At 44.4% G+C, this 12,484-nt stretch overlaps 1 protein-coding gene across 1 annotated transcript in view; it reads left to right on the forward strand.

The window, feature by feature from the left end:
* Positions 1–4,733, forward strand: part of BCAP31 (B cell receptor associated protein 31) — a 49,314-nt gene extending 44,581 nt beyond the window's left edge. The window contains exon 8 of the mRNA XM_015815110.1: positions 4,130–4,733. Within this exon, the coding sequence (XP_015670596.1) occupies positions 4,130–4,168 (39 nt within the window). The 3' untranslated portion in view covers positions 4,169–4,733. The remainder of the gene's footprint in view (positions 1–4,129) is intronic.
* Positions 4,734–12,484: the final 7,751 nt, after the last annotated feature.

A 12,484-nucleotide genomic window follows, 5' to 3' on the forward strand; every position in this document is an offset into this window, starting at 1 on the left:
TCTCCTATTGTATGGGCATAGTGGTTTTGGTTACCTGGGGTCCTGCAGATACTACGGAGGTCATCAAACTTGTATAGGTAGAGGTGATCATTGCTTGGTTGACTTCTTAGTCTTAAGAGGAGTTCATTTTCAGGGCTGTTTTTTTCCTCTAACCATATAATATTTAGTCCTTCAGAAAGTCATGATCCCAAAGACTGTATCATCAGGATTGTTGTGAGCAAAGTTAGTACTTTTATGCATTTTCTGTATAAATCCTCTTTGCAGATCTTTTTCGGCTGCTGTCTTGACTGTATCTGCTACAGCCACCTGTTATTATTTTCTTCCCTCCCTTGTGGTCCCAAAGCACATCTAATTTGGCTTCCAGATCTGAGTGTTGCTTTGCTTTGCCAGAAGCCTAAAAATAGTGTGTGTGTGTGTGTGTGTGTAGATACTCAGATGTCTTTGAAGACTGGCAGCCCTGAAGAACATTGCTCTGCTTTTAATAACCTAGAGTGGCAAATATTCTAGGGATTCCAGGAGGCTCCCTTACCTAGGATATTGTTGGTTGTACCCACGACTTACATTCCATTTACTGTTATTCCTAGATAGTTGGTTCACACTTAATGCTGATATGTCTGCTGTAGTTGGTAATGATTACTTCTTTCATGGAATTAGAAAGCCTTTGTGGATCATCCCAATAAGCCACAATGGCTTAGTATGAAGCAGGCCAGTTTGTTCTAATACCAACCCATGGTGTTGGCTAGAGGCACAAGGTTGGCTTTAGGCCAGCAGAATTCCTTGGTTCATATGTATGGGTTCTGTTAGAAACTTGGGGAGGCGTGAGCTAAGTAAGAATGGCAGGAAACTACATGTGGCCTCACAGGGATTCCTTCTATAACAGCTGAATATCCTATGACAGTGGTGGCAAACCTATGGCACGTGTGCCAGAGGCGGCACTCGGAGCCCTCTCTGTGGGCACGCGCGCCATGCCCCGGAGATGGCAACCGTCCTCTTCAACCAGCCGCCTGCTAACTCGCCGAGGTCCCACATGGCCGGATGCATCCCAGTACCCATGCACTCACTGACCTCTGTGTGCGGGGGCCCATGGTGTCAGGCAGCAGCCACCCCAGCCTCTGCCTCGCCTTGCCCTGTGACATGGCACCCCTGCCCTGCCTCGCCTTGCCTCGCCTCACCCCACAGAACCAGCCTCCTGCCCACTGCCACCCACCAGAGACCCCTGGATCTCCCCCAACCCTGCCGGGCCCCCACAGGCGTCCCTCCCCACGAGCAACATCGGGCTGGCCATGCCCACCCTGGCCACGCCCACCCAGCGGGCCATGTCCACTAGCCACGCCCACCCAGCGGGCCATGCCCACCCGGCACCTGGCAATACATAAGTGGGTTTGGGGTTGAAGTTTGGGCACTCGGTCTCTAAAAGGTTCGCCATCACTGTCCTATGAACTATATACTCTCTTTTATTCACATTCCCCTTTTTCATTGCCCTTATGCTTGAAATTGACTATGCTTTAGAGACAGGGCATTGTGTCCCAGTTATGCCACAGTGTGTTTCAGAGCTTTGGGGGGTTGGGGGAAGAGTAGAGAGTTGGATTTTGGTTGGGTTGCTGTATGGTTCAAGATACTGCCTGAAATGCAATAGCCAGCTATTGCTCTCATAACTACTAACTTGGAAGAAATACCATGAGCTGTACAAGTGGCTGTTTGTTTGTTCATTTATTTATTTATACTTTATTTATTAAATTTATTTGCCACCCATCTCATAATGAAATGATTCTGGGTAGCTTACGGCAGGGATCCTCAACGTTGGCAACTTGTAAGACTTTTGGACTTCAGCTTTGCTGGCTGAGGAATTCTGGGAGTTGAAGTCCACAAGTCTTAAAATTGCCAAGGTTGAGGACCCCTGGCTTACAGCATTAAAACTTTAAAATCCTAACAAATATGTCTGAAACAATAAAAATGGAAAACCCAATCAAGATAAAATTATATACTTAAAAAATGGCTGTTCCTTCTTGTGGTCTCCCAAATTGCCTAGGAACACGCCCAGATAGAGCGGGGGGGGGGGGGATCTTCCTGCCCCTTTGTGCAATGTAAATAAATCTCTCCCTATGGAGTAAGTTTGCAGCAGTCATAGGTGACAGTAGTCAAGACTGTCAGTGGAGAAGCGGAATTCGGGAACAGCTGCTTTAGCCTTCTTGAGCAATTGCTGGGCGGGCATGTTCTTGCATGGCCAAGCTTGAGAAAAATAGGGTTGCCTCAAGTATTTCTGGTCATCCAGCGAGTGTTTCCTCTTGATGTAACCTCTCAGACTCTTCAAAGGGATTGTTAAAAATGCCTGTTCATTGTTCAGAAAAATGCATATAGTAGCATGCGAAAAGGGCTAATCTTAAAATCACACTCTCTTAACGTGATAATTTGATCTGATTGAATGTGCGTACAGGTACAGCTGGTGAATTGTCTGCTTCACAAATATGATTTAATGACTGTGTGCTATTGTGGCACGTTATCAAAAGGACTGTTTTGCAGACTGGGATGTTTCTAGACCAAATCCCATTTGTGACATGAATTTGGCAACAATTGGTCTACTTTCTCTCTTAGCCTTGGTCCCACACTTACCATCTGAGGATAACACTGATCTGTATTATAGGTTTATTGTGAGTGCTTGGAGAATGCAGGCTGTTTTTGAAGATCGGGCTAGTGTTTATTTTGGTTACACATTAGTTCTTTTGATTAAATATACATCAAATCCTTAAAATTTGTGAAGGTTTGAGGAATTGTTTTTAACTATAAAACATGGCTACGTGTCTTCTGTATGAATAGCAATTTCATCTAGTGGAGAACAGTATAAACCTTGGATTTTTCCCATTGGAGTGTAATCCATTCTCCGTTGGAATACAAAGTAGCAACGGGTTTCTATGAATGTGACACCATTCCTGTTAGAGTTGTGTGTAGGCTAATTAATTACATTCTGTAATAGGTATGTAAGTGGTAGTAAACTGAGTAGTTTTGCCTAACTTTATAGTTCTGTCTAGTTTTTCTTTGGAGGTGATAAGAAACAAAGTATATATGATGCGGAAACTGATCATCCACCTCATATTCTATTTTTTTTTTTTTGCCGGAAAAGGCCAGAAATGGGCAAAAAAGGGTCATCAATCGTGGTCACTGGAACTCCAGAATCAGGTCCTAAGTAGCTTCTGGAGGATAAGTGACCAGTCATTAAGTGAGGACTACCTTTAGTTTCAAAGCTCTAAAGAACAGGAACTTCTTTAAAGATGAGATAAAAAACTGGTTTGATCAAGAAGTTAACCTCTGTGCCTAGTAATGTGGTGTTTGTGCACCCATGGTCTTAGTATTGAGTCATTTTTGAACTGGCAAGTCTTGTCAGCGTGTCTGGCATTGCTGAGGAAATGCTGATGGGAATATCCTGCAACAGCAGCACTTTCGTAAGTCATGTTTGCAGTAACTAGCATCAGGCACGTATGTCATGGAGACAAGCCAGAGTGACACACTAGGAATGATGTACCCAAGAATGAACAACTCATGACCTTGCGGCATACAAAGGACAATGATTTGAATGAAGACCTTGCGTCACTGGCCAGCAGGGAGCCAATCTGTTGTGTATATTTCAGCTTGCAGAGTCTTATGACTGGCCTATTGTCTGCTTGAGATGACATTGGGCTTGTATTTAGTTTCTAGGTGCAGAGTGTCCACTAGCTACCTAGCTTGGTTGAGGAGTTCAGGGAACATTTTAACCACAAGTATACATCCCTGTCTTGAGTCTGAAAAAGTATAACCAACGCTAAACAGGATGGTGACTGCGGAATTCAGCTTTCTGAAGATGTTAAGTTGGAAATTCTTAATGCCTCTTATTGGGTGCTGGGAACTCCATGGAGCGGTGCTTGAGGTTGTCTCAGAAAATGAAATAGAGGCTTGACTAGATTACTAGCACCTCGGAGTCGCTCTGCAGTGGTGAATGGAGCACCGCAGTGGTTCCTCTTCCTTACTAAGAAAGACTGCAGAATAAACCATGCAAAATTTCAGCCTTAGATATCTTGAGTGCTGACCATCTGCACTAAACTAGGAGAAGGTCTTTCTTGCTCTAATCAATGTTTTGTCTTTCTTTTTTTCCCTTCAGGCAAGTTGTGAAGGCCAAAAGGATAAGAAGGATGAGTGATTCAATTGGATTGCCTAGTCTCCATCCTGTTCCTTCTTCTTGTACATTTGTCTCTTTCTGGCGGTGGGACCTAACTGAACCCTCTGTTTTATCCACTCCTGCCCCTGTCCCAAACATCCTCCCTCCCCCCCCACCAGATGCTGCTATAGCTTTTGAGCAGACAGTGGTCTTTATTGCGCCTGCTGGCAAGAGACGACTGATGCCTGTCACTGTATCCCTGGGAGACTTTCCAGGAGGTGGGGTGGGGTAGAGAAGGGGCAAGGGCAAAAGGAGAATCCATTGAGGCTGAACCAGCAGCATGTCTTGGTGCTCTGCTGGGGAGGCTACCTGGCTATTTCAGCATGCACTCTTAACAGAGTCTGCCTCTTTCAGCTGCATTTGTATTGCCATGCACTGGCCATTCCTCTGCACCATTCCAGGCTGAAGAGTTCATTTTGAGTTGAGTTTATGTGCCTGAATGAAAAGGGGAAAGATTGGCCGTATGTCCATACCTCTCTATTATTTTTTTTTAATATGCGAAATAAGGTGACTGTACAAAGCTTCTCATTAAATCTTTGGAACAGTATTCTTGGTGTGTTCTGTTGGGGGAGGGGGGGGAGTTGACTTTCCACTCCCTAAAAAGTGTTTTGCCTTGTGGGTATGAAGGTGTGTTTTGAGAGGAAAACTGTGGGGGCCACTGGGTTTTTGGCCTGCTCTTCCTGGCTAAACTCAAACCACCCCTGTTGACTGCCTTGGAGGTAAAAAGAGTCTGCCTTCCTCCTCCCTATCATTCCCGCAGCCTTGGCCACATTGTTTGTGTTGTCAACTTTAACTCAACATCTGGGTCTTGTCCAGGTTACATTTGTGGTTTGGTTCTTGATCCTTTGCTACTTGGCCTTCCAGCCGTTTATCATGCCCCAGAGCCACAAGGGCTACTGTGTATAGTCTTTGGCTAGGTGCCCTCCTAAGTGACAAGGTTGCCTGTATGCAAAGAAAAGCAGTTCAGTCCCAGACTAATAAGAGCAGAACTCTAGAAGTTCTGGCAAAGGGGGAATAAAAAGGGGGAACTGGCAAAATCTGGGGTGGGATGGGAGTGGAGATAATTGCTGTTGAGGGATTTAACTAAGGCCATAATAGAAAGAGTTTGAGGGAGAGGAAAAATACAAACTCACTCAGGAATACACTGTCTCCCATATAGGTGAGGTAGGACTTCAAGGCTTCTGAATGTGGCATGAAAGACCTGTAGAACTCCTTTACGGCAACAAACAACAAGGTGTGCTGGGAGGGTGGTATAAAACTTTTGTTCTGTTCCGCTTCCTGACAAGGACAAAACAAAGTACTGTTTGGCTGTTTCCCAGTAGTATTGCCTAAAGCAGTTTCTCAACCTTTGCAACTTTAAGAGGTGTGGACTTCAATTCCCAGAATTCCAAGATTGAGAAATACTGGCCTAGAGCAGGAACATGGTACACGGGACCACTTCCCCAATCTCATTCTCTTCAGCTAGCCAATCTGGAAGGCATCGGAATCTGTAGGATTTGTAAAAGAGAGCAATTCTCAACTTGTATAACTTAATGGGCAGAGACTTCCTATTGAAAGTTTGGAGCATTTTTGGAAGCATTTCTCTAAGATGTTCTCCCAAGAAGTGACTCCATTTATATAACCCTACGTAAATGATCTAATATAAAAAGTATGTTGTAGGAGGAACCTCAACTGAGTCTCTTATCAGGGTCAGAGAGAAATAAAAGGAAAGAGGGATGAGACTTGAGAAATAACTGGTGATGGGGTGAGTTGTAGGGAAATGAAAAAGCCTGCTGGAAAAAGTATATGGTCATGATGCTAAAATTTAGTGGCAACCTGCTTTTCCAACCATTTTGAGCAAACACATGAAACAAAAGTAATAGCACAGTAACATTTACTCTTCCACAGTTCCCAATAGTTAGGCTGAACATTCTGCTTTTGCCTTGCCTAATGCTAGGCCCTCCAGGGACTTCTGCTGCTGAAGATGATAAAAGATATCCCCCAAGGGCTACTAAAAGTTGTCCATCTTCGTTTTAGATGAGTATGATAGATCCACTGATTGCCCTGATGAATCACTTGGACGGCCATATATTCAGATTCCTCCTACCCAAAAAGCAAGGGAAAATATGAAAGCTTTTTCCTAACTGTTTCCCTTCTGCATTTATGGGTCCGCCCAGGCAGGTTGAGGGCTTGAAGCCATATATAACTGTAACTCCTCCAGGATGAACGGTTTTATTTTTGTCCCATCCAATTCTGGAAGCTTTTATGATGAGGGGTCCTTGATGCTCTCTGAGCTTTTGTGATGACTTTAAAAGTACAGTCATAATCATGCCTTCAGCTGCGTCTTTGGGGGAAAACCCCCGCTCTCCCATAGAGTTTTTATGGTACAGAAGTTCTAGAGCTATGATTCCCCGAGAGTGCCGTTTATGTTTGGCATGCTTCATTCTGCAATATTTCAGATGGTATTTTCAAAAATCAGTAGATGGGATGCATTTATTCATAGCAAATATGTAAGGCAACAGCTGTACTGCCTGGGGATTTGGAGGTATGTAGGTAGGTCCTAATACATCTGGAGTTTCAGTAAGGCTAAAGTTAAGAATTAAGATACAAGAAGTCAAAGGGCTGCCCTTGACTTTAAGCCCAAGGGGGTTGTAGTTGACGTCTGAAACAAGTGACAGAAGATTAGTTTGACTTGTCTTCTTTAAAGGGATATTATTCTACCTCTATATAGAAGTCAAGTATTAACCATGTTGACTTGTAAGGGGGTGTACTGGTATCTCCTAGACGTCATCTGAACCTAAGCATCTTGAGGGCAGTTGGTCAGGATTCCTGAGTGCTAGTCCTCATTGTCTTTGTTTTGTGTTGTCGAACCTCCGTCGCAGGAGGATTTCGGCAGAAAGGAATTTCCCTACCTTTGCTGCATTTTCATAATACCAAGTGCCCCAAGGACCTGTTCTAATTCACTCTCCTGCAAACGCAGGGTTGGTTTAACGAGTAACTTCCACTTGCAGGAGGTGGTAGCCCTAAGGCTGAGCACAGCAGCACTGCAGGAGAGCTACCTAGTCTTCCAAAACATACAACTCCAGTGGAAAGTTTTGGGGACTCTCTCCTCGTTCTGACTCCATCTGTGTGCAAGTTGATCTGTTTTCCCAGGCTCTGCCAGGTGATTTATCATGGCACAAGCAATAGCCCAGCCAGAAGTCACAAACCTTAAAATCTCTTCCTGGCGAAACAGGAGAGTATTCTCAATTGCATGCTTGTTCTTTCTCTGTAAGAGGAGGATCCTGGCTTGCAGCCCTGGGAACAAGGAGATTCACTCTGCTTTTTCACACCACAGGAGGTGTGTTTTGCCCTCTCTGAGGAATGGATGTATTAAGGAGCATATTCTATGGGAGTGGACATTTAAAAAATAATCCTGTTTCTGTTTACCTTTGGCCCTTCCTGCCCTCAAAATAACTGGTCTGCAATTATGGCTTCTGAGCTCTCTTCGTTCTTTTTGTCTCCTCATTTTTGCATCCACAAGGGTGACCTTAGCCTGCCTTTTCCTCCATCCATCCCCATTGCTGCTTTCTCCATTTGTTTTGCAGTTACCTCTTCTCCCCTTACTGATTCACAAACATAAACCACATGATGTTTACGGCAAAAACATGCTAAGGAACAAACTGATCGGTCCTGCTTCTTTGTCCCAATATTAGAAATAGGAGGAGGGACTCCACATCTGCAACTCCTGGAAGGCCAGAAGATTGAACCCTGGCTCATTGTGTGTTGAAGAGCTGGAGAAGCTGCCTTTCTGTTGGAACAGTTTGTGCCTGGCACAAAGACTGCAAGCAGCAAAGGGGCTGGGGATTGATACCAGCCTGGGTCAGCAGCTGCAGATCTCTTAGTGCTGGCAGCTCCCTTGGCCTTCAGCAAGAATGTCTGCAGGCTTCTGTTGCGCTCTCCCTGGGTGGTAGGTTGTGGGTGACCTGCGTGATCAGCTCGAGCACCAAACTGAAGAATGGCACAATGTGGAGCTGGGAGATGTAGTTTTTGTGACATGGATCCAGTGCTTTTTTTCTTTAAAAAAAAAAAAAAAGGTGCCGGAACTCACACACGTCATACAACCTGCCTTGCCTACCCTACAGGGTTCCATCCAAAAAAGGTGCCGGAACTCCGTTCTGGGTGTTCTATGAGAAAAAAAGCCCTGCATAGATCTGTTGGGAAAGTTACAGAATCAGCTACCCCCTACTAAATAATGGAGAAAAACTATGGGCTTTATCTTGTGCTCAAACTTGAGACTGCACTATGTTGGAAGAAAAAGGTAGAAGGCATTCGGTTTAAGATCTTCATCACAGTAGTAGGCAAAGCAATGGAGCTTACATTTCAGTGTGCAATTGATTTCGCTTTGCAAGAGAACGATGTAAGACCCATTTACCACGATCTGGGCATATAATGATTTTAAAACAAAAAGATGGGAATAAAATGCAAGATCTAAACATCATTCTAAACCCCACATGACCAAGAAGCTAAAGCTAGCACAATTTTAAAAAGTGCCATTAGAATGAAAAATTAAAAACTAGAAAAATGGCAGGAATTTAATTAATAAAAACAAGTTGGAGCATTGCAAGAAGTAGTGATTAGAATATATTAATGTCTTGACTAAACTGGTAAGGGTTCCAACCTTGCAACAAAGCCAAGAATTCAAACTTGTCATGCTTCTGGGTCTCCAGCTAAGATGTTGATGCTGATTTATAAATCTGGCTAGGCACAGACAAGAAAAATTCCCTGGGAAGTGCATTCAGAAATAGAGGAACACCATGGCGCCAACTCCTGTTTCACAACTTGAAAATGAAGGATGCCCTGAAGTCAAGCTGTTGAAGCAGAACCAAGACTTGGGTAAAGGCAACCAAATCAAAGGGGAGGAATAAATGTTGGCGGTCCAAGATCTGTTCCAAACATGGAAGTTTTGTTGTAAATCCAAACTAGCCTCAGTTGTTTTTCTACCTGCCATATTAGTGGGCTGTATGTCAGGGCTATTATTAGACTTGCATTTAGACTATTGCATAAACAGATTATGTTAGGGTTGGAAGGATAATTCTTAAATAGCTATGAAGTCACACTTCATGTGACCTAAGCCCTAAGAACACACATTCTTCATGCATGGATTTGTTACTGCCTCATCACAGTTCTGGCAATATCTTAGATTTCTCTGGAGTTTCCCCCCCCCTCCCCTTTGCCTGATCTGGAGGAAAATGGGTGAAATAGCAATAAAACTAGTCAGAGGTTCTCTTATTGAACAAATGGAGTATGACTCTGAATGTTTCTTATAAATCAAACATATTTCTGGGAAGCTGGAGTAAAGGAAGACCGGAAAGCTCTGGGATCAGAAATTCCTTGGGTACTAGTGGATAAATATTGATGCTTTTTGGAGATTCAAAATAACTATGACATGGTGAACAAACAGTTATACTGGATCTCTTTCCAAAAGTTTCTACCTGTGTTTTTTTTTAAAAAAGTATGCAAACATTCGACAAATTTTGTTTCTATTTCATAAAGGGGTTTATATTCTCGTCCCCAAGCCTCCAAAACCAGAATTCTCTAGATCAGCGTTTCCCAACCTTTTCTATACCCCGCACCCCTAGAACACTTCTGATATATTCTCGCACCCCTTACAAAAATAATACCCGGTTATGCATTTGCACTATAATTTTGAAACTTCTAAACCCAAGTTTTCGCACCCTCTGGAATATTGTCTTGCACCCCCCAGCGGGTGCAAGGACCCCTGGTTGGGAACCCCTACTCTAGATCCAAATGTGACACTCACAAATACCTTGGATTTCAACTCCACGGTCACAGATTGCGGAAGTTGAAGTCCAAGACATCTGGAGCACCTGAGTCTGGCAGAAGTTGGTCTGTCTTATATTCTGAACAGCTCAACCTGTGAGCATTCCAAGACATGATGGCTGATCAGCGTTGGTTTCCTAGGTAAATGCAGAAGGAATGAACAAGAGTTAGCTAAGATGCAGCCTGTGTGCAGTCACCAAGAGCCATTGTTTAATGTCTAACCTAATAAACAGCCTTCAACACATTGATTATCTCTGTATTTATGGCGAATATTTTTAAAATCCAAGCTAGTGCCTATCATATCTTACAGTTTTACAGCTTAATGATATGCCAAGTGACTTTTGCCCTTTGACAGTCGTGATCCTTCTGAACGATATTTCGTAGGCCAAGTGTTAGATAATTTTATCTCTTAAACCAGGATCCCCTGGTGGGGAGGGCCGAGGATTTTGCACAATATCTGAATGATAAAAGTCGCTCGGATCCGGGAGGGGTTGGACTCCGACTGGGTGCCCCAGGGGGAGGTGGAGAGAGCAGGTCCTGAGATGATTATATGGGAGGAGTTTGACTCTGTGGCTCCCGAGGATGTGGACAGGATCCTGGGGAGGCTGAATGCGACCACATGTTTATTGGATCCGTGCCCCTCCTGGCTGGTACTGGCAGCTCGGGAGGGTACACGAGCCTGGCTCCAGGGAATTATAAACGCTTCTTTACGGGAGGGTGTCTTCCCCGCGACCTTAAAGGAGGCGGTGNACATCCCTACATATACGTAGCAATAAATATTAAATATTGTCCATCTTGAATATATAACGGAAGGAGGAAGCTTGAGAGTTCGCAAGGTTAATGCTGTATGGAATGAAACTCTGGCTGAATCTGGATGTTCTGCTTCGGATACCACGAAGCCTCCTCCCAGAAGGTAACAAGGAAAACAAGTCGTGAAGAGGATGTGTAGTGTCCCAGATAATCTTACGGACCCTGCTCAAGCAGCGCTTCCGTGCTATGTCCTGGATGGGAGGGAGGGAACTGCCAATGATCTTTTCGGCCATTCCCACCACTCTCTGCACCGCCTTCCTGTCTGAAGCAGTGATGCCTCCAAACCAGACTGTGATGCTGTATGACAGGATGCTCTCGATTGTCCCCCTGTAGAAAGTGGTCAAGACAAGGGAAGGAAGATGTGCTTTTCTTATGCGGCGCAGAAAATGCAGGCGCTGCTGGGCCCGCTTCACCAGTTTCTCACTGTTGAGCGACCAAGTCATCCTACTCATTAGCTGCACACCCAGGAATTTGATGCTGGTAACCATCTCCACAGGTGAATCATTTATGCACAGAGAAGTGTGGCTGTGCCTGCCTTTTCTGAAATCAACAATGATCTCTTTGTTTTTTCCGGTATTTAAAACTAGGCTGTTTTCCTTACACCAGTTCACCAACCCTTCAACCTCCTTGCGGTAAGCTTCCACCTTGTCAAGAAAAGCAAGCTGGTGAACCGGGCAAACTGCAAAACGTCTTATCAAAATGTTACATCCAACTAAGATCACTATTTGAAAGTGTGGGAGAACTGTCAGGTCTTCAAGGCCCTTCAAAACTTCAGCAGATTGAGGCCTGTCTGGATCTCAGAGGGAACCTCATTCCGCAGGGCAGACAAGCAAAAGAAGATGATAGATGACCCAGTTTAATTGAAGGAATCCAGAGCGTGTCAACCCTGTCAGCTCAAGTCAGCCAAGTAGATCCACGGAAGATAGGTGGTCCCTCAACTAACTGGGTCCTATGCCATGTAGGGCCTTATAGGTCATAAACAATACCTTGAATTGCACCTGGAAACAAATGTGTGATCAGCTTGTGAAGCAGAGATGTCATGCAAGCAACCAAAGGGATGCCCATAATTGCCTTTACCAATATATTTTGGACCAGTTGAAGCTTCCAGGTGATCTCCAAAGGCAGCTTCATGTAGAATGTACTGTATTGCAGTTTCTGAGTTGTGAAGTAACCAGGACATGAGTGACCGAAAGGCCTCCTGATCCAGAAAAGGTGTGCATCAGAATAAGCTGGAGGTTTTTAAGAAGAGACTGGACAGTCACTTATCTGAAACAGTATAGGTTCTCCTGCTTGAGCAGGGGGCTGGACTTGAAGACCTCCAAGGTCCCTTCCAGCTCTATTCTAATTCAAAGCTGTGAGAAGGCTGTCCTGGCCATAGCTGCCACTTGCTCATTAAGCAGAAAGAGTGAGCCCAGGAAGATCCTCAGACTCTGCATTACTCTTGAATGGGGAATTCAACCCCATCCAATGTCAAAGATGGAATGTCCAGCCAAGCCCACGTAGCCTCTAGGCACTAGGACGGGATCTTGATAGTCTCATTTGACACCAACTAAGGAAGAACGAAAAATTGGTTGCTATCATGGTATATTAGCTTTTTACATGTGCTGTTTTGTCATTCACATTCAATGGCATCTCCTTTCCACCCCACCCTTGGAGCGGAGATGTTTAAGATGGAACCTCTAGAAT

The sequence above is a fragment of the Protobothrops mucrosquamatus genome, unplaced genomic scaffold (assembly GCF_001527695.2).
Source record: "Protobothrops mucrosquamatus isolate PMUCROS unplaced genomic scaffold, P.Mucros_1.0 scaffold315, whole genome shotgun sequence".
NCBI classification, from domain to species: Eukaryota; Metazoa; Chordata; class Lepidosauria; order Squamata; family Viperidae; genus Protobothrops; species Protobothrops mucrosquamatus.